Source organism: Megalobrama amblycephala, linkage group LG5 (genome assembly GCF_018812025.1).
Source record: "Megalobrama amblycephala isolate DHTTF-2021 linkage group LG5, ASM1881202v1, whole genome shotgun sequence".
Taxonomy (NCBI): Eukaryota; Metazoa; Chordata; class Actinopteri; order Cypriniformes; family Xenocyprididae; genus Megalobrama; species Megalobrama amblycephala.
Window position 1 is genome coordinate 1,603,513 of NC_063048.1, and position 26,480 is coordinate 1,629,992.

At 40.5% G+C, this 26,480-nt stretch overlaps 2 protein-coding genes across 2 annotated transcripts in view; one reads left to right on the forward strand and one right to left on the reverse strand.

Annotated features, from left to right (window-relative positions):
• syncripl (synaptotagmin binding, cytoplasmic RNA interacting protein, like) overlaps nt 1-10,203 on the forward strand; it is a 31,342-nt gene extending 21,139 nt beyond the window's left edge. Inside the window, exons 8-12 of the mRNA XM_048190355.1 lie at nt 2,028-2,233; nt 2,476-2,625; nt 2,706-2,827; nt 5,590-5,953; nt 8,832-10,203. Coding sequence (XP_048046312.1) covers nt 2,028-2,233; nt 2,476-2,625; nt 2,706-2,827; nt 5,590-5,953; nt 8,832-8,870 — 881 coding nt within the window. The 3' untranslated portion in view covers nt 8,871-10,203. The remainder of the gene's footprint in view (nt 1-2,027; nt 2,234-2,475; nt 2,626-2,705; nt 2,828-5,589; nt 5,954-8,831) is intronic.
• A 9,364-nt stretch (nt 10,204-19,567) lies between these two features.
• The window catches only part of LOC125268288 (otoferlin), a 40,031-nt gene continuing 33,118 nt past the window's right edge, over nt 19,568-26,480 (reverse strand). The window contains 1 exon segment of the mRNA XM_048190356.1: nt 19,568-20,337. Coding sequence (XP_048046313.1) covers nt 20,157-20,337 — 181 coding nt within the window. The 3' untranslated portion in view covers nt 19,568-20,156.

A 26,480-nucleotide genomic window follows, 5' to 3' on the forward strand; every position in this document is an offset into this window, starting at 1 on the left:
TATGACAGTGGAAACAGCGGTATACAGATAAGTAAATTATGTGAAAAATACTGTTTTTTTACACGCGAAACATGAACTCATGTTATATTGCACACTATAAACACAATCAAAGCTTCAAAAAACCACGAAAAACGGGACCTTTAATCATAATTTCATGGTAATATCAATATTGTTAATGTGAAAAATGCTGCCCTAGTTTTGGTTTGCTGTTCAAGTGCATGTCTGTTTTAGTTTTCCAGACTTCTTTTTTTGTAACAAAATAAACTTTATGAAATGGTTCTGTGCAAAAGAAAATGCAAGAAACACAAATGCATTTAAAACGCAAACATAAATCGTTTATATGAAGGCATGTGGATATATAATGTATACAATGCCATTTCAACATTTCCCTTTTTTTTTTTTTTTTTTTAAAGAGATCTAATTTTATTTTTATCTTTCCTCTTTCTCGTTTTCCTGTACATAATTTGTATATAGTTCATATGACGACAATAATGAAAAAAATGTCATCAGTGTCATTAGTAATGAATCTTAGCTATTTTTTCAATTTATTTCATTTGCAAGTAATTACTGGTAGTTTTCTAAAAAGAATTAGCACTATTCATGCTAAGTTGAAAACTTTTGTTGGTATTATTTATTTTAAAAACTATTGGCTGATTAATAGGTTTTCAGCCAGAACTGCGCTCTCCAAGAGGAGTAGGAAGTTTCAGCAAAGGATAAATTGATTTCTAGCCCTTGCATTAACTTTACTAGTAGATACATTTATGGAGATAAGATATAAAAACCACCCTGTACAGCTATAATCAGCTGTTCTGCTGAGATTTTGATGTTTTGTTACGGAATATAGCTGATCGGTTGGCACCTGGAAAACGCACTGCATACGCGTCGCGACAGTGTTGCTTCCATTATGAGTGCGCCTGCCACGCGGCTACATTTGAAATATCTGACTTGCACGTGGAAGAGACGCAATATGTGAACGGGCCCCAAGACAGAACTTCTTAAAGCAAAGCATCGCAAGCATCTTTTGCTTTTCTGTGAGCACAGCTGTTGCTGTGGCACTGCGGTGAAAGAAAGCCACGACTTTTCTCACGCGACCAAGCAAGAGACTGACGCGAGAAACGTTTAAACCTGCTTGCAAGATTCGATGTGTGCGCGAAACACTTACTGAACTAGAGAGCTGATTGAGACACACCCTTATATGCGGTGACAACCTGGCTTCTCTCACTGCCACCTCCATGTTGCAGAGTAGGTCACGTCGGCAGCTCAACCAATAAGATCAGACTGCCGTCATATCGTAAAAGTATCGCCATCACTCTGATACATATCGCTACATTTTTGCATCGCAAAATATCAAACTGCAATATATCATTACACCCCTAGTTATCTGTAAAGTCGGTAAACCTCTAAAATTTCATAATGATAGCGTATCCATTGGGTTACATAGAGATGGTCTGGAGGATGAACTTGACCCTCAAATGCACACTCTCATCACATCAGTTCCTGATAGATAAAAGTATAATTGGTTTGTCTTTTCATGTGGACTTTAATCATTCTTCACATGGGTATGTGAGCACAAACACTGACTGAAGCTCATTTTTATGTTCTGTAATGTCTGACCGCAGTACATAACACAGCTCAAGTATTTATTTCATAAAACGAAAAATTTGTGCACATTTGCACAGTATACCATGTGTGCTTTGCCTTCTGAAAGGAGTGATCAGATGAGTAAAAAAAATCTCAGGCAGCATTATTAACAGTTTGTTGAATTATCAACATGCTTATATAATAGTATTACTATTAAATTAAAATATTTAACACAAGTATTATTGTAATGGCTTTACTATAAAAGAGTATTTAAGAACAATGCATTTTTTAATATATTTCATTTTCAAAAGTTAAACCATCTTGCTAATAAATATGTTGATAAATTTGTATGTTTCAATAGTTAATTATTGAAGTGTGATGTATTTGATTTGCCAAAACAAGCTTCAGTTTTCCAGGAAATAATTTTCCATTCTTAATCTCAACAGAGGGCTTGAATGACGTCATCTTATATCACCAGCCTGATGACAAAAAGAAGAATCGAGGCTTCTGCTTCTTGGAGTACGAGGATCATAAAACGGCAGCCCAAGCGCGACGTAGGTTAATGAGTGGCAAAGTGAAGGTTTGGGGGAATGTGGTGACGGTAGAATGGGCTGATCCCATAGAAGACCCCGACCCCGAAGTCATGGCCAAGGTACGTTGTTTTCCATTAGCACAATGCAAGAGTAGCATTTTGTCTGACCAAAGTCTTACATCACAATGAGTAATTTTATTCCATGATTACCATATACATCACAATATAGTTGTTTTTGCTGGAAATATGCGTATGATACCAAAAACAAAATCACATTATCATGTCACTTTTCACATTACAATTATCGTCTTTACGAGGCACTCTCTTGCAATTTTTAACCTATAATGCGCAACTTTCCATAGGTCAAAGTCCTTTTTGTAAGAAACCTGGCAAGCACAGTAACGGAAGAACATCTCGAGAAGACGTTCTGTCAGTTTGGCAAACTGGAAAGGGTTAAAAAACTTAAAGACTACGCCTTCATCCACTTCGATGAGAGAGATGGTGCTGTTAAGGTAATTATCTCTTCCTCTGGATAGTTGTTGAGGTTTTTGGTAATTTATGCACAGATTTTAATCAAAGTGTTTTTCCACAGGCTCTAGCTGAAATGAATGGGAAGGATTTGGAAGGGGAACAAATTGAAATTGTCTTTGCAAAGCCGCCTGATCAGAAGAGGAAAGAGCGAAAGGCCCAGAGACAAGCTGCTAAAACTCAAATGTAAGTTTGTTTTATAGCCATTCATGAGCATTGTCTTCCCCGCATAACTCAAATGAAGAAACATGGAAGAATTTTTCATGTGCTCTCAAGGACTAAAAATGACAAAATGCAAAATGACATGGCGCATTAGTCCTATGGACTTTTGTTCTGATACTTTAATATTCCAGCCTTCTGAAGTCACATGATGCTTTTTTGTGAGGAGACCGAAGATTAATTAGAGCTGCGTTTCCACCAAAATTACCCGGAACAATTTAACCCAGGAACTTTTTTCCCCCAGACCTGTTGCTATCTGCGTTTCCATCGCAGTCTAAAGTACCAAGAAGATTGGGCAAATTAGTCCTTTAACATCCTTGGACTCCTCCCAGTCCAGGAAAGATAGCAAGTTCATAGCAAACAACTCTTACACTCACTCACTCACCACAACAGACTTTAAAAACAGTGATTGAAATAAAATTCTGTATGGAGTCAACCAATCAAAATGCTGCATGAGCTCAACCAGTTAGCATGTTCAGCACCCAAGTCCCACCCCCAAAAGTTCCTGAACTTTGAGAAAGTACTATCTCGTGAGCAGAGACTTTCTGAGGGGGAAATTTTTACCTGGAACTTCATTTAGACCCTGGTTCCTTCGGTCGAAAGTCGAAACACGCAGAGTACCACCCCAAAGTCCCTAGTTCCTGCGGTGGAAACGCGGCTTAGTTCACCGATTTTCCCCTCTGCTGAAGGGATTTGATTAAGGCACGACACTACAGGCAACACCATTCTTTTTCATGCATTGGTCAGTTTTGAGATTTTGGGTTATTTGGCTTTTCATAATGTTGATTCAGACAAGTGGTAAGAAAACATCCAAAACACACTTAAGTGTTTATTTTATTGCACTCTATCTATTTGCATCTGTAGATTTCAATTACAATACAGGCTTTTGTTTAAAACAACAGTATTTATCTGTAGTGTATTAGTGATTCTGAATGGTTTTCAGATTAGAGGACTGAATAAAACTCACACAGTAACTGGAATTTAAAACTGATGAAAAGGCTCACTAAACTGTTAGAAGCAATACTCTGTGTGTTGCACACACACAATAATCTCTTTGTTCTCTAACTGTTATGAACTTTTCATTGCGAAGCGTTGCTCACCGGTGGCTTCATGTTGCTTTAAGGCAGGGATGGGCAACTTCAGTCCTGGAGGGCCACTGCCCAGCAGAGTTTAGCTCCAACCCTAATCAAACACACCTGAACCAGCTAATCAAGGTCTTTAGGATTAGTAGAAAATTATAGGCAAGTGAGTTTTTATCAGGGATGGAGATAAACTCTGCAGGACACTGGCCCTCCAGGACCGGAGTTGCCCATCCCTGCTTTAAGGGCATCATCATCTGCCTGGGATGTGCATAAGCGCTTTTGTGCTGATCTGTATTGGAGCCTTTCATACTAGCTTTGTGCAAAATATAATTAATATCTAGCCTATTTATTTGTTCTACCATATCTATCATGTTTGTCAAATGTCTATCAAATCTCCAACATACATTTAAAAAAAAAAATAATAATTGAGCATATAATAGTAGACTAATAGTATAATTTGTAATCGCAGTTTTTAAAACCAAGATTTTACCAGATGTAGCAATAAGAGGTCTACACTTACATTGACTTCTGTATGTATATTAGGGCTGTCAATAGATTCAAATTTTTATCTTTTGTGCGATAACCTCACACACTCTTACCGTGAAATTAAGCATACACCATTTATCTTGTTTAACACGTTCATTTTGTCGTCATTTTCTATATCCAGCAAAGTAAACCATCAGATTGAAGGATGATTCTCTCAAACTATTTTCTGCAAGCTTTTTTCAAGGTAAATTTAGGGGTCTTTCCAAAAAGGGCACCAAATAGCCAAATGATATAAGGAGTCCAAAAAGCACACCAAAGCACCCATGGAAAAAACAATAAAGAAAAAAACTTTCAGAATTCAGTGTACTGTATATGTGTTCAGTGCAACAGCAAAGAGCTTGTTTACATTTTAGACAAGTCAAGTTGTGATACTGAACAGGACCACATGGAGATGCCAAAAAACCCCTAAACCAACTGCCTTGACCTGATGGCATACTGTAAGCCTGCTACAGTACACAGATCCATTCAGAATTACTAAACCACAGCAACATACACATGACAAATCAAAACATTATCCTGAATGTGTGTAGAAACAACGTGAATGCACTTGTGCATTAATACAATGTGCGATCAGTGCGTCGAGAGTGCACACACGGTTTGTTTGTGCATCAATATAACGGACTCACTCGTGTTTATACTGTACGACTCCTGTATGTCACCGCAATCATCATTACATTGATTGCAGTCCTCATCCATCAACTTTACTAGCGAGACACTGGTTTGCTTTATCCAAGTGAAATCGGGTCAGAGGGTTGGAATAGAAATACGCCTACCGGAGTTACAGGTGTTTGCGCCATTATAGACGCTTAGTGTGATAAACTCCCGACTTCTAAGATCATCTAACGGCGTAATGTAAATTGTTAAAGTGTTGAAAAAAAAAAAAAAAAAAAGAGAATTGTCATTAATTACTCACTTAATTACATTGGGCTTTTCAGAAGGAGAGGCTTCATAGAGACAGGAACTAAACGGAATATTCAGAACAAAACATTCAAGCATGAAAACCTGTTCTAGTCCAAAAACAAAATCAAGACTTTGAAAGAGGCCATTTTAATGGGGACACATTGATTTGTCTATATTTTAAACCATGTGCTTTTGTTTCAGGTATGATGAATATTATTACTACGGCCCACCGCATATGCACGCCCCGACAAGAGTGAGAGGCCGAGGAGCTCGAGGAGGTTATTCGTATCCCCATGACTATTACAGCTATGAAGATTATTACGATTACTATGGCTATGACTATCACAACTACCGAGGCGGATACGACGACCCCTACTACGGCTACGATGACTTTCAAGCTCACGTTAGAGGAAGAGGCAACAGAGGAGCCCGTGGCCCCACACTGTCCAGAGGCCGTGGCTCAACCAATACCCGAGGACGGGCCGGTTTCTCTCAGCGCATCGGTCCGGGATCCAGCCGAGGCGGCCGAGGCTCCAGAGGAGGCGTCCAGCAGAGATGTCGAGTGGTACGTGATGTGTGGGTGGAGCATTCCTGGAGTGTTGGCAGGAGGTTTTGAAACCCTGTAGGCTAGATGTTCGGTCTTTTAAAGTAGACTTTATCATGACAAAGGACAGTGATCAAAATACATGTTTTGGCGTTTGTTTTTCCTTCCCCTCCTTTTCATATTGCTTACATATGCAAGGCACCTTGTGGACGAAATGGACCAAAGGTTTGCACTTTCCTTTCATTTCCTGAAATCATATTCACAGCACTTAAGTACACTGAATTGTTTTAGTCTGCTGCATATGCAAATTGTACTCAAGTACTATAGCACAAGCTGTAATGAAGTTTTGATATTTATGTTTGCCCTAGTAATGCACCGAAATTCCAGCGGCTGAGCAAATTCGGCTGAATATTAAGTTTTGGAGGGTTGACGATATCAGTTTCTTGTTTTTAATCAATCTTCATTTTGATGAACAGATCTTTTAGTCTGTTTCCAGCTACCGTTTAAATGTTTCTGTTTCAACAAAATGGAGTAGAAACATAATTATACCAAAAAAATGCCTCATGTGCAGTGTAAATGTTTATGAAACCAACCTCGTATGTTTTTACTAATTAAACAAAAGTGAATCAAACTTACAAACTACTTGCAAAATGCAGTTTCTGCTATTGAGCTTCAAATAAGAGACTTTTAAAACGCCTGTATTAACACTCTCACGTGCGCAAAGATAGAGGATTGTAAAACTAGTCTAAAGATTGACTCTTCAGGAAACTTAATGTGTTGTAAATATTCTGTCTCCCCGCCTCTGCTGTAATGCATCTCAAATTTAAGGAGTTAATTGTAAGAGTAACAGGTGCACTCCAGCAAAATCAGTCCTGCAACTGAACATGCTCATTTCTCAACTGTGCTGCTTTAGCACACAGATTAATATCGACAAAGATATTGTGCCACTCTTTAGCCAAGTTTCCATCCAGTTTTTGCGCTGTTTTGCTATCGACAAAGCAAATATGCGCAAAAAAAAATTAGCAAAATTTGCTGTGTCCAGGCTGTTTCCATCCAGTTGGCCTTTTTCCGATAAGTTTTGTTATATCTCTAAAAAAAAAAAATCTGCCCTTGAGCTGTTTCCATACATAATTTTGCATATATCCGTAGTATAATTTGTATTGCGTATAATTCGTAGGCTATCTTTTGCATCCCATTTGTAAAATGTACAGAGTAGTGAGACAATTGAAATTCACCAGCCTACTGTGTATTTTCACATATAATATCAGTGCTTCCCACAGGTTTGAAATATACTTGCGGTGGTAGCCGGGCGAAAAAATCCTCCTATTACCCACGGCACAAAAATGGTCTACTACATGTGACAAACAAATAATGTGTGATTTTTAACAGTATTTTTATTTATTGAAATTCATTTTAATTACATAGCATATTACATTTAATCACATACTAATATTATGCATTATTATGCATTGTAAATTATGCAAAATTACAGCATTTAAATGGTTCACCTTTTCCTATGTTCTCCTTCCTGTCATATAGTGTCTCTCTCAGTGAATGGGACACAGATTTTACTAGCAAAATTTATAAAATGAATAATATGTGTGTCAAATAATGTTCTTAGTCTTTTCTTCCTGTGGGGGAGACTACAATAATTTACTATGAATTAAATGGAAATCAAATTAAATACAATTTATAGTGTAACCAAAATACCAATAATGCCCAAAAGAAAAAGAAAAAACTTAGCGTGTGACTTTTAATTATAAACAAGCCCGAAATACACAGGTACTCTTATTTTGAAATGTCTGTACTATTGCAGGCTGATCCTTCAGATACATTTTATATAAAGGCCATAAAGTAGACATTGTCATAATTCATCAACTTGAGTTCATTAGCAATCACTTGGCATAAATCTGCGCTTTTCACTTATTGAGAATCACTTTGAAGCAGACTGAAGCGCTGTTGCGCGAGCTTGTAGAACACACAACAGCGCCGCCTAGTGACTTTGCAAAATGCAGCGCCTGTGGGAATGTCAGCGGGAGTAAACAGTTCTGACGCACACATAACGAGCAGGTACGAAACAACTAGTTTATCGATCGCAGATGGTTTCATTATCTTGCACGGATATAAAATAAGAGGATAAAAATAATAAAAGCAAAAATGTGTCTCCAAATATACTTGGGCGGCCGATATTATACGTGGGCAGCCCGCTCAAGTAAAGTCTATGTGTGGGAAGCACTGAATATTATTAAATAGGAAATGTAAGAAGACAACAGTGAAGTGGAGCAGCTCGTATGACAGGGCTTAACTGCCTTTATTTGACGAAGCACAGGTTTGGCCACAGAGCAGCTCATTTGTCTGGTCCATAAAAACACTGGTACAGTGAAATATTCAGTCTTTGCTTATTGCAACAGTCTTTAATGCTTTAAACATGCATTCAAGCCTGTCGCAGTTTGACGTGGACGAGAACTCATTCAAAGCAAAAACAGATGTTCTTTCTGGTTTCAGAGTTCAACAACATCAAACGTATCAAGAACATCAAATCGCTGTTTTTTGTTTTTCTTCCCCAGAGACAGATGTAGCTGTGACCTAAAACATTTTATTTGTGTATTAATCTTTTTTTTTTTAAGTAGTCTGCATTAGCTCAACTTCTTTATTTTCCTTATTTATTTGAGATAAAATTCTGTATTAATACATTGCACTTCCTTGGATGGAAACCTGGCTACTGGCACTGATGTCTTCAGATCATGTTCCTTTTTAAATGATCTGGTAACTGGATTTTCCAAACTTTGGATAACCATCTTCTGTGCTTTTGTTGTAAAGGTCCCGCATGAACCTGACTAATTATATACTGTTACTTGTGTTTGCATAAATAAAGCATGCATATCTTTTGTTCCACCAGGGAAAGGGGGTCGAGGCTGGTCCTGACCAGGTAGTATGAAGACTGACTTGTTGTTGGGGTTACACCGGATGCTACCAGTGTTCATAAGGTTAAAGCAAACTCAATGATATTCCAGCCTGTATTGAAGCATATCTCCTGCACTGCCACTCCCGACAAACCATAATAGTTCAAACAAAATCCCCAACTTGCAGTTTTCACATTCGGAGCCCGTCTAAATAAATGAACTCGCTACTGCCCCCATTTACATAGTCCACGCCTAAACATGCCACATTTTGGGACTGAAGTTCAGACTCTTAAGGATACCAATACATCAGATGTGTTTTGCACTTTTTTTTTTTTTTTTTTTTTTTTTTTTTTTACTCCTGCGTTTGAAGTGGCTCAAAGGAGCTTGATGCTGATGTATATTTTTGTGCTAACTACAATTTTTTTTGTGGGAATGTCCATGTTAACCTAAAACGTTTGGATTCTGGTAGAGAACATCTGCGGGTTTTTGGTGTAACCACCTCACATGGACAAGTCAGGCATTCCAGGAACGTGGTTCTTTTCAGAACTTGTCTTTTTAAGGGTCGGTTAACTACCTCAGTAGAGAGGATTCAACTACCCTGCCTGTACTGTAAATAGGGACACTTACAAAAAAAAACAAAAAAAAAACATAGGAGCAGGGCTTGTTTCTTATGAAATATGCACAAGGGCAGCAGCTCAGCAGATATTCTTAATGTAATATAGTCAATCCGCTGCTGCTCTGACATTGCAAACAGTAAAACTGGGCATGCAAATGTATCTCATATGATGAGCTGGAACAAGCCCTGCTTTTATCCTCCTTTCAACTGAATTAGCTACCTTGCTTCTTCAGATTATGTAGTTACTGGGTGTATGATTGTATGATAGTTTGGAATAAAATGTTACTTTTGTATTGGCTTAAACATCACAAATGCATCCGCTGCATTTGCTAAGCCCTGCAGTGTCCTTTTTTCTGTCAGTTCTCATGAATGCCAGTTCAGTGAATTATGTAGGTTTTATAATCAATCATGACTATTTTCGAACGATCGATATTAATGCTTGCCACTCTCCTGTGGTTGTGATCACAGGCAAGATATGAACTCATTTCTGTAGAAAAAAGGACACTGCAGCTTCAGTTTATATTCCATATATAGCAAGCAGGTGACCGAACCATTCAACCGGTTTTGTACACAGTTAACTCCCTCTCGATAAAGCTGTAACATTGCAACCTTTTGAAAAGATGTGAGCAGTTTTAAACTATTGTTGGTGGCCAACAACGTTTTTGCATTCCAGCAAATAAATTGTTTTATACTGTAAAATGAGGTGAGTGTAACTTATTTTTGTAATAAAGGTTTTGAATTCTATCTTAAAACCTGTTCACTGTCATCTTGTTGTCTGGAAAGATATTTACATGCTGCTACTTTGTGTAAGTGGTTGGTAACTTTGAGTCAGAAAAAAAAACTTGAGTCTTCAGAAAACACCGTCTGCTTTCATTTCCCATTGGTATGCCATACAAATGGCAATCCACTCCAGGAATCTCTGCAAAATAATTAGGAATTTTGTTACGGCTTTCATCCACCACCTTTTGGTTTGTCGGAGCAGCAAAGGTTGAAATGTGTTGCTCCCAAGTGAAATAAGGTTTATAACTAGATGAGACATTAGTGCCTGTGCTGTATAGGCTCTTGAGTTAGTCAAAAAAAAAAAAAAATGACCGTGTTAAAAAATAGTTTTGAAGACAGAATTCATAAAAAGAAAAATCCTAATTTAACATGCCCCTGTAGTCAATTTTATGCCTTTAAAACTCATCTTTGATCACCAAAATGACATATTTAAAGTCTGTGTAAAGTCAATTTTGAGAATTTTCTAAATACATTGTAATGAGTTTAAGCACTGCATTTGTAACATTTATAAAGACTGTTAAAGCTGCAGTAGGTAACTTTTGTAAAAATGTATTTTTTACATATTTGTTAAACCTGTCATTATGTCCTGACAGTAGAATATGAGACAGATAATCTGTGAAAAAATCAAGCTCCTCTGGCTTCTCCCAGTGGTCCTATTGCCATTTGCAGAAATACACCGCTCCCGGTAAGAAACAACCAATCAGAGCCAGGAGGAGTGTCTTAGCAGTGTCAATCAAGCTTGCGTGCGCGCTGATCTCGCCCCTCTCATGCACAGCAGCGCGTACAGGCGTTCAAATTCAAGATTACCGGTGTGCCGCAGCTTTGCTTATGGCGGACAAACAATACAAACTGCCAATTCCTCGAGTGGCACCTGCTGATAAAATAAAGTCGGGTAAACGGATGACGATGATAAAAAAGCCAAAAAGAAAGAATTGGATAGAGCCCAAAATAAAACGAGGGTAAATATCGGAGCGGCTTTTCCGAGGTGGAGGGAGCTATGTGTCCTGAAAGGATTAAAAACCGATGCAGAGTTAGCCACATTTCTGCTTGACAAGTAAGTATCCCTGCTTGATTTGTTTAATTTTTTTTAAGAACTACACAACTAAGATAATTTCAAAACAGGCCTGCCCGTCCCCTGCCTGATGCTCCGCGGACACCACGGCTTCCTCTTCTCCCCGCCCGTTTACTCCTCGAAGTCGCTGTGGTGTGAATTCCTCGTCGGAGCCTATTGACTCGGTGTCAAAACTCTAGCCGCATAACATACAGATAAAATGTCATGCACTGTGCAAAGCAACTATTGAAACCTACTAATTCACTTGCTTGTCATGTTGCTGAAATAATGTACTAGCAAACCGTATTTAGCATTACATATCGATAGAATAATTACTTGCATACTGTAACGTTAGTTACCGTTATCTTACTAGCTATTTATTACTTATAGAAATAGTGCAACGTCATATAGTTACATTATATGTATTGCAAAATACGTAATGATTTGAGGACCAAGTTTGTAGTCAAAGTATGGGCAGGCCATAGTCAATGTAAATCATATTGTTGATGTTTCATCTGTACCAGTGAATGTGCCATAACTGTTTATCCGCTGTCATCGGTGGCCCTGCCTATTAGCCAGATTAGCTGAAGTAATTACTGCAAGCCGCCCATGCTCGCACTCTTTAGCAGGCTGCCCCCCTCGCTGTCTTCGCTATTTTCCCCTGTTCTATGGCTGCCCGCCTCTCTCTAAACCCACAATGACCCCCCAGGGACTACCAGTCCCGTGCAGCGCCCTATTCGCCGCTAGGGATTTCCATCCTTACTGTGGTATGTATTGGCTTTAAACAAGCCGAAGAGGCTATTGATTTCTCTGCGCACTGTAGCATGGCCTGGCGCTCTGATTTATGCCTGTCCGACTCTGATGGGGGGAAAAAAAGGCGACGCAGGTGCGCGCACGGGTGATTCCCGGGGTGCGGCCTCTTATGTGGTGTCGAACCTCAGTGTATGGATGAGCCATCTGGCTGCCGGGGACGAGGACGATGCTGGCTTTCTCGACAGCTCGGAAGATGAGGATGCCATCCTGTCATCTATGATGCCTCAGACGAACGCTCTCGCTGCTTTCGGTAATCTTTGAGTTTTGTGAGCCAGCGGCCGCTCGCCTTAACATCAAATGGCCGGCCCTTCAAAGTTCTTCTGACCAAGAGCGGGATGTCTATGACGGAAAACTCCTGGGACCCCCTCCCGGCCCAAGAAATAGTTTTCCTCTGTATCCTCTCTGCATGTACTAAACACATGAAACATTGCTGGGAGACCTGTTCGACCTCTGAAACGGTCTTGCGGATCCATGCTTTCGAGTCCTCTATCGCCAGACAGATTAAGGCCCAGACCCTCTCAAGGTGGGCAGTTCGCCCCTCCCAAGCCTGTTCTCCTCGGCTAAATGGATTGCTTTCCGCGTCCATCCACCAGGCCTCTTATAAAGCCTCAGCCTTGGCAGTACGAGCCCTCAACGTCTCAGACACGTTTTCCGCTTACCAGACCAAGCTCCTGGTCGACATGGGTGAACAGCTGGAGATAATGACGTGCGCTCTCCGTTAGGAGATCGTCTCTGTTTATGACCTTGTCAAGCTGTCCAAGTTAGTGGGCGTTCTATGGCTCTGTGAAGAGAATGTGAACTGTAGGTTAAATCTATCTGGTCTCCCCAATAGTGAAGAACGGCACATCGCTGGAGCAGGTTGAGCCTGGCTAGGCTTTTTTTGGTCCTACTGTCACTTTAATGCAACAGCGCTACATTGTCAATTAAAAGGGTGCCCGTCATTCTTTGCCAGTCATCAGGAGAACTGTTCCTGAATGGGACCTCTCCATGGTGCTGGAGGCTCGGTCTCAATACCCTTTTGAGCACCTGGGAAGTATTTCCCTGAAGCTGCTGTCCTTCAAGAATGGTTTGCTCTTGGCCTTGGCTTCAGCTAAACGTGTCAGTGAACTTTCGGTTCATTCTTTGTACACTAAATTCTCTCTTAGTGGAGATAAGGTTTTAACCTGGCTTTTATGCCTGAGTGCTTCCCTGCATTCACATCGGAGGTGTTGGAGCCATCTGCTTTTCACCCTCCACCTTTTTCTCCAAGGATGATCAGAGGCTGAATGCTTGTTCGAGAGGCTGTTCATGTATTACGGTGTATGACCAGAACCAGTGCTTTCCGGAAGAGCGACCTGCTCTTTATTTCATTGGCGCCCCTCACAAGGGAAGTCCCATATCAAAGCAACGCCTCTCACATTGGCTTGTGGAAGCTATGGCTGTGGCATATGAATCGATGGGAGTGCAGCCCCCAGGGAACATCAGAGCTCATTCCACAAGGGGCTTAGGTGCCTCTTGGGCCTTATTCAGGGGAGTGTCACTGCAGGACATCTGCTCTGCTGCCAGCTGGGCTTCTCGTTTGTTCGCTACTACCTACTAGATGTCACCAGAACCTCGGTAGTGCATTCTGTTTTGGTGGTGGGGTCTTCATAGCCCCTCCTTGTTATCTTCCTTTCTCCCTTCCCATTTACACATTGTAATAAAGGATCAAGGGGTGAATGGGCCGGCAGGCCACGCACATTCATGTCACCTAGCATGCATTTACATTCCTGGCTGGGTGTATATATGTGTTGTTGGGTTTATTTACATGTGTGGGCCTCATACATGTTTCATGTCGTGCCTGTGCACCGCAGTCGTGTGTGTGCATCAGTGCTGCCAGGTGCATGATTATGGGGCATGTCAGGCACCGCCCCCTTGGGGCAACCGTCCTTCTCTGGCTTACAGAACCTCACTGTGAGTGTATTGGGCAATCAGGGAGCTGTCCATGTCTTTCCCATTGGTGGATCTCGAACACGAGATGGTGAAAGAGAACAATAGGTTACTGTCGTAACCCTTGTTCTCTGAAACATCGAGTGGAGAGATCCAACAGCTTTGCCCCGCTTGCCGCACGAGAAGCGAATATACTTACTGCAGAATAGCAGCGTGTGCAGGCCTTATATGCTCTCAGGTAAGGGGGTGGGGCCTTACCTGGCATTGGTTGCGTGCTTCTGTCTGTCTATCCAGACTTGGTGCAATTGGATGCTTCTGCAGAGGTCGGGTAAGGATGCCCTTCCCATAAGTGGATCTCTCCACTCGATGTTTCAGGAAACTGGGTTTACAATAGTAATCTATTGTTTTTCACCAATTCTGTGTTCAGGAATGTTTGTGCGGGGCAAAAATGGTGGCTTGAGGATGCACTGGAGCCACAGAGCATGGCCCCGCCCCTAACACCATAATAACTACCCACTCAATTGCCAGTTCATTACTGTTAGTTACTACAGACTACATTTTGCTAGATATAGCTATTAGGGATGTCCAGATCCGATCACGCGATCGGAAATCGGGCCCGATCACGTGGTTTCAGACTCGATCGGAATCGGACGTTACCTCCTAATCAGGACTCGGATATATATATGTATTAGGGGTGCAACGGTTCTCTGTAAAAAATCGAACCGTACGGTTCTCCACTTACGGTTCGGTACGCACTTGCACCGCGGTCCATCTCGAATGACGACGCATCTATTGGTTAATATGGTTTGTTTAAAATAGCAACGTGGAAAACAGACAGACAGGGTTCAGATAATGTATGTTTCAGTCGATGGATGCGCAAAACGTTACAACAACAATAATCAGAAAGCGTGGACAAAACAGTTACTCTTTGTAAACTGTTAACTGCGAGTGCCGTCTGCTCTAATGTCCAGTCATTTACGCCGTCATCGCCATTGATAGCACGAGCGCAGGTGAGACCTGAACAGCACACGCTGCTATCTGTGTTTAAACTAACTCATTTAAGCCTTGCTGATTTAAACCTTCAAGAACAAAACGCGAAAGAGAACTCGCGCGCGCTGTGAGAAGATTTGTGTGCGCTCATCCGAAGCGCGCACACGCTTATTTCAGTCAGCGCGCAAATACTGAGTTCTCTTTCAAGTCTTGCGCTTCAGCGGACAAATTCATACAAAAATTATGTCAACATGCCCATCTTAGCAAGTATCCTAGCAAACATAGTCGGTTATGTCTTAAGTGAACGTATAACAGTCGAGAAAGACAGCGCATGTGTAACAGTATATGTACTGGATCGTGCATGTCTTATAGGGAAAAAAAACTATTCCTGCTGCCTGTTTTTAATGTTAAATCAAACAACAAATAACAAAGAAATCACTCACTGCTCTTGACTGAATAGTTTTTGTAACTTCAATAATGATTAATCTTTATTTTATACAGTAAAGATAATATGCAGTGATATTTTATATTTGATTACTTTATCCATTTTCTGTACGTGAAAACTACTGTTATACCTGAAAAACCTGAAAAGCACTGTTCCTGGATCCTGGATCTGTTTTTTCGCTCTTCTTTATTCTTTTTTTATGTATTATAGCAGTATCGGATCGGGACTCGGTATTGGTAGATACTCAAAATCAAATGACTTGGACTCGAGGGCAAAAAAACGTGATCGGGACATCCCTAATAGCTATGCCTTCGTCACGCAAATGCATATTACCTGGTTCCGACAATAAACAAAACCGCTTGGTCTCCTTATTTAAAAACGATATGAAGAAGAGGTGAATTAATTTTGTGAAGAGACCATCTTGATGGGGAGCTGACAATCACCACCAACACCCACCTCTGCAATGATAGTTTAACTGAATAGTTTTACAAACTTTAATCAGAGACTGCTGGGATTCACTGATAATCCACTGTTATTGGTGAATGGGGCCGAACCAACTATCTCCCATCCCGGCCTTCATCCTCCCGTCTCGTGGCGCCGACATCTGGTGCCACAGTCGGCAGTACATGCCCACCAATGAGTGTAAGTTGCCTTGTGTGTTTGTTATAAGTAGGTAGTTCACAGTAACTCTACTAAATTTTGCAACCCTCTAACATGATTCTTTTGTTCATATGCATCAATATGTGCACCAGAAATCTGAGGTATATTTTTACAGACTGCTGAAAGCTACAGAAAAAAGAAGCAAATGGATCGCTGCAATTCACAGAAACAACTGGACTCCAAGCAGCGAAACATGGATTTGCAGTTATCATTTTGTCAAAATGTTGGATTTTGGGGTAAAATCATACCCTATATATATTGTATTGGTAAACATTTAATTGATTAGTTGTCAATACACTGTATAACATTTTATATTCTGCATATAAATGTTTTTTTTTTTTTTTTTTTTAAATAGTGACAAAAACTATACAATTTTTAGGACTGTATACAGTATAACACTGATATAAGTGATCATCCAGTTTAGACCTACCTATATTGTATTTATATGAATTGGTTAAAAGGCAAATTTGCTTTGTTTCCCCGGTGTCAAAATCGGGCACACATAAATGTCAGGAAACACGATTCCTGGCTGCATGTCAATATCCATGGATTAGGTTTCTTTGACAAGTTGTAAGGAACATTTTCAAGTCCAACCTTTAGCGTAATCACTTGTTTTACTTGCGTTTTCGCAGTTTCCCCTATTAAATCCAGTCATGCAGCAGCTCTTGCCTCTCGGTCCGGCTGAGGGAGTGTGTTCCAGCAGGAAAGTGATGTCAATGCATACCCTCTATACCTGATCCACTCACTCAACTTTACTGTAGTAAATGCTGCACAGTGGTATTTACAACATCGGACACATAACTTTAATATTTATTAGCCTTTTGCCTGACTACGTCATCAAACAGCTAATAATGTGTTGCTAATGTTACACAAACCATGTTCCTGTTTGCCATCTCAGTCTGTCTTCTACAAATCAGTATCCTTAGAAAAACTTAAAACATCAGTGGAGAAAGTTCATCATAACATCGTAATATATACATCATATGCGTAATTCACCCGCTATGTTGCTAAATGTACACGATTTTTCAGATCAACAGAAAAATATACCTGGCTTCTCTCGAGACTCCCCTGCCTCATGGCATAGTCAATGATATGCTAATGTCCGCCGGCATGTTTACGTGATTGGTTACAAGGTAGTTTGTGATAGCATATTAAAAACACCCCAAAGACATTTAAACAACATTAAAAACTTGATTTTCACCAGAGGGGGATTTTAGGACAGATTTAGGGAAGTTTACAGTGATACAGTTAAGCTTATACAAAATAAAATAAATACATTGTTTAAAATTTTACTTTATTCACCTATTCATTAATGGTAGTAACATCTATTTTTTATTGTTACAAACTGGATTGCTTTGGCAATTTTGTAACAAACTTATGTGAGTTGTGTATGATAAAGTTTCTCCACTGAAAATAAGACAAACTCACCCCAACCTAAAACAATGAACGCAATGTGCCAATAAAGACTGAAGACTGTTAACTGATGTCTTTATTTTGCCGAATGCAGACATACAAATCATGTTTCAATTAATGCATTTCAAACGTATGATGTAGAAGAGATTAAAGGGATAGTTCACCCAAAAATGAAAATGATCCCATGATTTACTGAACCTCAAGCCATTCTAGGTGTATATGACTTTCTTCTTTCTGCCAAACGCAATTGGAGTTAATAAAGGTCTTCTGAAGCGATGCATTTATATAAGAAAAATATATCCATATTTATAACTTTATAGACTATAATCACTAGCTTCTGGTAACAGCTATACATGCTTTTTTTTAGGCTTCCAAAAAATGGCACCATTCACTCCCATTTGAAAGCTTGAAAGAGCCAGGATAATGTATTTTAATGTATCTCAGATTGTGTTCATCAGGAAGAATAAAGTCATATGCATCTAGGATGGTGAGTAAATTATGGGATGGTTTTCATTTTTGGGTGAGTTATTTATTCCATTAAGCTACTAAATGAATCTGTTTTCTCCACTTAGACACCCAGGAGTTTCTTGACCATATAGCCAGGCATACTGTAGAGGAACAGTGCCACAATGGCCAGAAGCAACAGCGCCAACACAATTTTGATGACCAGCCACTTGTATTGGTTGCAGACGAGATGGCGGATGGCCTTTAGTGGGCTAAGGAACCACAGCATTGCAATGTCAGGGCGGCTGGTGGGACAAAACCATTGAACAAGCTTTTAAAAATTGTGAACATTGACAATTTTTACATGTTTGTCTCACTGATGGCATGCACTATTGGCAGGTTCAAAGCAATAATTAAAATGCCTTCATGTGTAATAGTGCACATTAGTGCTCATGCATGGGCTCGAGTGTTCAAGAGTAGCTGTTCAATGAAACCGCCTAGAACTCGAGTGTTGAATCACTAATGAAGAACAAAGATGGCTGTTCAATTTATGCTTACAAATGGATTTTAAATGTGCCTGTTTATTGCAAAATATTGAATAGACAGGAATTGCGCTCAGATGATTCATGATTGGACTGGTTCTCCAATAGATGCAGAAAATGTAGCATGAAAAGATTTTCGCCAGCTGTTAATAAATAAAGTGCACGTTTCGTTTTTTATTATTGATTTATTAGTAGCAGCCAAAGCACACAATAACACATCTTTCAGTGAAGAAATAACTTCCAACAATCTGATAACCCCAGAAACAAATGAATTGATATTTAAAAAAAAACAAAAAAACATTTTACATCAGCATTGGAAATGCAGAGAAATGAGACATGTTTTTAGATTGTGTATGTTTTCTGAAACACAAACAGCTAACGGCTATGTTTGGAAAGTAACACTTAAAATTTGAAAAGCCAAAACTGCAAATATAGCGTTTCCCAAAAATGTATTAACATTGTTCTTAGTTGGCCTTTGCCCATTAATGCAGTAATGATTTTTAACAAAATAAGTAGGGTGAATTCAGGGTGATTGGGACACATTTTGCCATTGAGATGACTTGGAAAAAGTGCCCCAATCAACCTGAATTCACCCTATATATACTTCAACAAACAAATACATCATTCCAGGTGAAATAACACTGAAGTAATATCATATATTGCAGGCATTGAGAAAGCTTTTCAAGCACCTAGAAGCTTTTTCACCATGTAACCTGGCATATTGTACAGAAACAAGCCCAGCATTGCTAATATCAACAGCGCCAACACAATTTTGATGACCAGCCACTTGTATTGGTTGCAGATGAGATGGCGGATGGCCTTTAGCGGGCTAAGGAACCACAGCAATGCAATGTCAGGGCGGCTGGTGGGACAAAACCATTGAACATGCTTTTAAATATTGTGGACATAGGCAATTTTTACGTCTCACTGATGGCATGCACTTTTGGCAGGTTCAAAGCAATAATTAAAATGCCTTCGTGTGTAATAGTGCACATTAGTGCTCATGCATGGGCTCAAGTGTTTGAGTAGCTGTTCAACAAAACAAAAAAAAGTAGTGAATCTCAAATGGAAAACAAGGATGGCTGTTCAATTTATGCTTACAAATGGATTTTAAATGTGCCTGTTTATTGCAAAATATTCACGATTGGATTAGTTTGAGTATAGGTGCAGAAAATGTAGTATGAAAAGTGGCAAGATTTTCACTGTTAATAAATAAAATGCACGTTTAGTTTTTAAATTTTTTTATTGTTGATTTATTAGTAGCAGCCAAAGCACACAAAAGCACATCTTTCAGTGAAGAAATAACTTCCAACAATCTGATAACCCCAGAAACGAACGAACTGATATAAAAAACAAAACAACAAAAAAAACATTTTACATCAGCATTGGCTATGCAGTCAAATGTTTTTTGAAACACAAACAGCTAACAACTATGGTTGGAAAGGAACACTTAAAATTTGAAAAGCCAAAACTGCAAATGCTTTTATAGTGTTTCCCAAAAAAGTCTTCAAAAAGAGTTTGATGAACTTTGTTCTCAGTTGGGCTTTGCCCATTAAAGCAGTAATGATTTTTAACAAATGACTTCAACAAACAAATACATAATTCCATGTGAAATAACATTGAAATTATATCAAATACTGCAGGCATTGGGAAAGCTTTTTAAGCACCTAGAAGCTTTTTCACCATGTAACCTGGCATACTGTACAGAAACAAGCCCACCATTGCTAATATCAACAGCGCCAACACAATTTTGATGACCAGCCACTTGTATTGGTTGCAGACGAGATGGCGGATTGCCTTTAGAGGGCTAAGGAACCACAGGAAGGTTGTGTCAGGACGGCTGGTGGGACAAAGAAAAACTCATGGTAAAAGTCTGCGGCACAGCAGAGGGCGAACTTTAGCTGTCATTACGCGTTGGGATTTATTCTCAACTTATTCAGACATGTTTAATGGGGGATTTATTATTTCTATTATTATAATGTTTCTGTAAATAGCATAACCAAATGGTTTATCAACACAGACAGCTCCCCTTGAAATGTTTAATTTACTTAAAGTGATTTAAGTACATCAAGGCCTAGTTTCACAGACAGGGTTTCACAGGATTAGGCCTTTGTTCAATCAAGACATTTAAGTAGCTTTTATAAATGTGCCTTTAAAAAAACATTATTGGTGTGAATCTTGAGTCGAAACAATGGCAGTGATATATTTCAAGATATTTTTATATATTATATAATATTTATGATGCACAGACAGTTAACACTGTCCACACGTTTAGTGTCATTTGATAAATATTCAGATATTTGTCCATTTTACCCTCTAGCCCAAAATTTATTGAAAGCCTTGTCAATGGATATAAAAATTGAAAACAAGCACATATTAGCTTTAAAAAAAAATTGTCATTATGCTGACTGCCAATAAAACTCTTTTGCTAACTCACAAAACAAAAATAATCCAAATCTTAACATATGAGAGATTCCATGTCTGTTCTGATCACAAGACACATTATATAGTAACCAGGGTCCTCATTTATAAAGCGTGTGTACGCACAGATTTGATCTTAGAGTGTGTGTACACTTAAATCAACGCCAACGCTCATATTTATAAAAACGGTCTTTGACGTGGAAAAGTGCTTAGAGCCACGTCAGGGTCTGAGCAGACGTACACACTTTTCCTGGTCAGATTGCTGCAGGTTTTTGGAAATCTAAGCTATTCTTGCAGCTCGCCAAGGATTTGGACAATGACTGGTGATCTTTTATATGTAAATGATATTAATTATGTATCGTTTAAAACGCAGAGAACTGAAACCATTCAGCTGCGCGCAAGTTCAAGATCATTTATAGATTTATAGATTTCACATCTAAAAAGGGAGGCGTATGCTAATTTTCTGTGTGTACGTTCATTCTATGAATTACATGTATGCATGTCAGAGAAATTATTGTAAGATCAAATTTAGGACAGTTTCTGCGCAGCGTTTTATACATGAGGCCCCAGATTCCTGTATAAACTTACCTCCCATTTAAGAATCCGGTTTACAAATAAACTGGAATGTAAAGTGAATTTAATTAAATTGGCAGCTGCTTCTCAAAGTTTCTGGGTAGAAGGTTAGGGTTAGGGTTAGGGTTAGGTAACGGTTTTAAAGTACATCATAATCAAATGCTTCAAACTTCGTAGCAGGCTGATATCTGGGGAGACAGATTTTTCTTAAAAACAGCATGTTTTAGAGATTTTGTGACAAATTAAAGAAAATGGGATCTATCATTTGAAACCTGAAAGGGGTATGATTCTAATTTTGTTTGTAAGGTGGAGTATCATTCATTTTCTTGAAGGTATTAATGACAGGAGAGATTACCTTTAAATCAGAATATGCAAAGCCATATTTTTCTATTTATTTATTATTTATTTGTTTATTTATTTATTAGATTTATTGTACTCTTTAATCAATACTGCAAGATCGCACCTTTATGAAGAGGACCGTCTCAAGTCCTTCTTGGGATGGCAGTTCTCGGATGAAGGTTGAGCAGAGAGCTCCAAAAGTCAATTTGCAATCAGTTACCCACATTGCGACCTGGAACATCATCACCCTGAACTGTCTGGTTACCAGGTGGCACTTGTCAATGAACTGGCTAAGTACAACATTGTCACAGCCGGTATTACCAAGGCGTGGCTGTCAGGCCATGAGCAGCGAATGGTCAATGGTGCTACCATACTGCTCTCGTGCGGCATTGATCACACAAAGGTAGTGGCATTAGTCCTGCGGGACTCCTGTATACACAGCTTCTCCATCGGCAGGGACAACTCTCACTTATAGTTGCCTACACCCCAACAGAGGATGCTGATGCCATGGCAAAGGACAGTTTCTACCATCAGCTGGCTTCCACAATACAGTCATTGCCAAAACAGGACGAACTGCTCATTCTTGGCGACATGAATGCAAACCCAGGGCCATGGACTGCCGGGTCCTTCAAATGACAATTCAGGCCGTCTTCTTTCTCTATGTTCCTCCGAGGGCATAAAGGCCACTGGGTTGTGTTTCGAAGACGAAATATCCACACATTCAGTGTGCAGATGTTGACAGACAAGCTCGAGATGGCCCAGCGCTATAATGTCACCATCAAGGATAATTTCTTAGTGCTGGATGACCTATCAGAGGATGTTGAGATTGCATGGGCAACAATCAGTGATACTATCCGCAGAGTTGCCAAAGACATCATTGGCTACAAACATCTCATCGGAAACCGTGGCTATCCCATGAAGCAATGGATACAACTGATGCGAAAGCTCGAGTTCATTTAGCCGGTGACAAGGCAGAGTGGCTCCAGGGTGTCTTTAGGGCCAAGGCAAAATACTGCCTCATTTGCTTGGGACTGGTAATATGCTTCACAGTAGAGGATGGGCTACATCAGAACAATTTAAAGGCAGCATACAGGAACATCAGCAAGATACAGGTTTCACATGAGACTCAAGGCACCACCTTGATCCTTAAAGCAGATGGCTCAATATGCTCTAGTCAATCCGATATCCTGCATCGATGGCGGGAGTACTTCTCAAATGCACCCAGTTACCCACCAGCTATACCATTGTTTCGATTTGACCACTGAATTCGATTCAGCTCTCGATGATTCAAATATATCACCTCACGCTCTATCATTAGACGAGGTCCACGCAGTTATTCAAAGGCTGCATCATGGCTGTGCTGCCGGCCCAGACGGAATTCCACCAGAACGACTGAAATGCGGCATCAACTCTCTCCAAAAAACTGTTTTTGGGGGTGTGGTCTTCTGAGCATGTTCCTGCTCAGTGGAAAGAAGGAATTATTGTGGCTCTGTACAAGGGTAAGGGGCCAAGGAATGAATGTTTCTGTTATAGACCCATCACATTTTTGTCAGTTCCAGGAAAGCTCACGTCCTGTTAGCAAGGATTCTTGTGTCTCAACGCTGCCTTCAACAATCAGGTTTTACTTCAAGCAGATCTACAACAGATGTTATCCTTGTTTCTATCAGAAATACACCGCAAGTTCATCCATCCACTCATAGTAGCCTATGTCAGTTTTAAGGCAGCAGGTCACTCTGTGGATCATCAAGCACCGTGGAGCACACTGGGGCATCGGTATACCAACTTTCCTGCTAGATCTCAAGGACCTCCATTAAGGTACTACTGCCAGAGTGAGGGTTAACGGCTCACTTTCTGAGGAAATCACAACAAACTCTGGAGTCAGGCAGGGCTGTGTTCTGACTCCAGCACTTTTCTGCAGAGCCATGGATTGGATCCTTGAGCGAATAGCATCACGGAAGGTTGTTAAGCTACCAGAACATGACTTCACTGACCTAGACTATGCAGATGATGTCTTGTTGCTAGATGAGTCTGCATCAAAACTGGCAACATCTCTTGAGCATCTCAAGCGAAAGGCTTCCCGCCTGGGCCTACACATGTCATGGCAAAAAAACAAACTGTAGAGCTTGGGCAGTGGATCCAATATTGGGAATACCACTGTCTGGGGTCAGCAGGTGGAAAATGTCATGCAATTCATGTATATAGGTAGTGTACAAAAATCAGATGGAAGGTGCAAGGCTGCACGTCGAATCAGTCTGGCTGCTTCAGCAATGAGGTCTTTTCGGAACCTTTGGTGTCAACAGAGGACCCAGCTTAGTACAAAACTCCAGTTCTATTCTACCTGCATGTTGCCAATCCTTCTGTACGGTTCCGAGACTTGGATTCTTCAATTGCAAGATGCCAGAAGACTACAGTCATTTCATATCCGCAGAGTTGCCAAAGACATCATTAGCTACAGAAGATCTCATCGGAAACTGTGGCTATCCCATGAAGCAATGGATACAATTGATGTGAAAGTTTGAGTCTGTTTAGCCGGTAACAAGGCAGAGTGGCTTCAGGGAATCTTTAGGGCCAAGGCAAAACACTGCCTCATTTGCTAGGGACTGGTAATATGCTTCACAGTAGAGGATGGGCTACATCAGAACTATTTAAAAGCAGCATACAGGAACATCAGCAAGATACAGGGTTCATATGGGACTCAAGGCACCACCTCGATCCTTAAAGCAGTTGGCTCAATATGCTGTAGTCAATCCGATATCCTGCATCAATGGCGGGAATACTTCTCAAATGCACCCAATCACCCACCAGCTATACCGTTGTTTCGATTTGACCACTGAATCCGATTCAGACGGAATTCCACCAGAACGACTGAAATGCGGCATCAACTCTCTCCAAAAAAACTGTTTTTGCAGGTGTGGTCTTCTGAGCATATTCCTGCTAAGTGGAAAGAAGGAATTATTGTGGCTCTGAACAAGGGTAAGGGGCCAAGGAATGAATGTTTCTGTTATAGACCCATCACACTTTTGTCAGTTCCGGGAAAGCTCACGTCCTGTTAGCAAGGATTCTTGTGTCTCAGCGCTACCCTCAACAATCAGGTTTTACTTCAAGCAGATCTACAACAGACGTTATCCTCGTTTCTATCAGAAATACACCACAAGTTCATCCATCCTCTCATAGTAGCCTATGTCAATTTTAAGGCAGCAGGTAACTGTGGATCGTCAAGCACCGTGGAGCGCACTGGGGCATCGGTATACCAACTTTCCTGCTAGATCTCAAGGACCTCCATTCAGGCACTACTGCTAGAGTGAGGGTTAACGGCTCACTTTCTGAGGAAATCACAACCACCTCTGGAGTCAGGCAGGGCTGTGTTCTGGCTCCAGCACTTTTCTGCAGAGCCATGGATTGGATCCTTGAGCGAATAGCATCATGGAAGGTTGTTAAGCTACCAGAACATGACTTCACTGACCTAGACTATGCAGATGATGTCTTGTTGCTAGATGAGTCTGCATCAAAACTGGCAACATCTCTTGAGCATCTCAAGCGAAAGGCTTCCCACCTGGGCCTACACATGTCATGGCAAAAATCCAAACTGCAGAGCTTGGGCAGTGAATCCAATATTGGGAATACCACTGTCTGGGGTCAGCAGGTGAAAAAATGTCACACAGTTCATGTATATAGGTAGTGTACAAAAATCAGATGGAAGGTGCAAGGCTGCACGTCGAATCAGTCTGGGTGCTTCAGCAATGAGGTCTTTTCAGAACCTTTGGTGTCAACAGAGGACCCAGCTTAGTACAAAACTCCAGTTCTATTCTACCTGCATGTTGCCAATCCTTCTGTACGGTTCAGAGACTTGGACTCTTCAATTGCAAGATGCCAGAAGACTACAGTCATTTCATATGTGCTGCCAACATCAAATTGTGTTCGCTGGTTTGACCTTAAGACAAATGCGGCTGTCACCCTACACACCGATCTGTCAAAATTCACAGACATAATTACTTGTCGCCACATGGCTCTGTTTGGATGTGGCCCGGCCTGAAAGTCATACTCCTGCCCATGGCGACCTAGCCAGCACTGTTGCCCGCCACACTGAAAAGACATGCTCCCACCAGCTGAAGCAGACCACCTGGTCACCCTCATCAGATTGGGGACAGATCCATCTCCTCCCTCCTAAATGAATGGAACCTTGCCATTGGCCGTGGTCATTCATTTCGCATGACGAGATCGGTGCTACTAGCCATAGCTGCTCATGCGACGTGATGATGATGCATGCTAATAACAGGAAAACATTAATCTAACATATACACAGATGAGCCAAAACATTATGTCCACCTGCCTAAAATGCTGTTGGTCCTCCGTGTGCTGCCAAAACACTGCCGACTCACGAGGCCTAGACTCTACCAGAACCCTGAAGGTGTCCTGTGGTTTCTGGCACCAAGACATGAGCAGCAGATCCTTCAATTCCTGTAGGTTGTGAGGTGAAGAATTTGTAGGTCCAGCACATCCCACAGATGGATTGAGATCTGGGGAATTTGGAGGCCAGGGCAACAACTTGATCTCTTCATTTTCCTCAAACCATTCCTAAACAATGAGTGCAGTGTGGGAGGGTGCATTATCGTGATGAAAGGATTCCACCAGGGAGCACCACTGTCATGA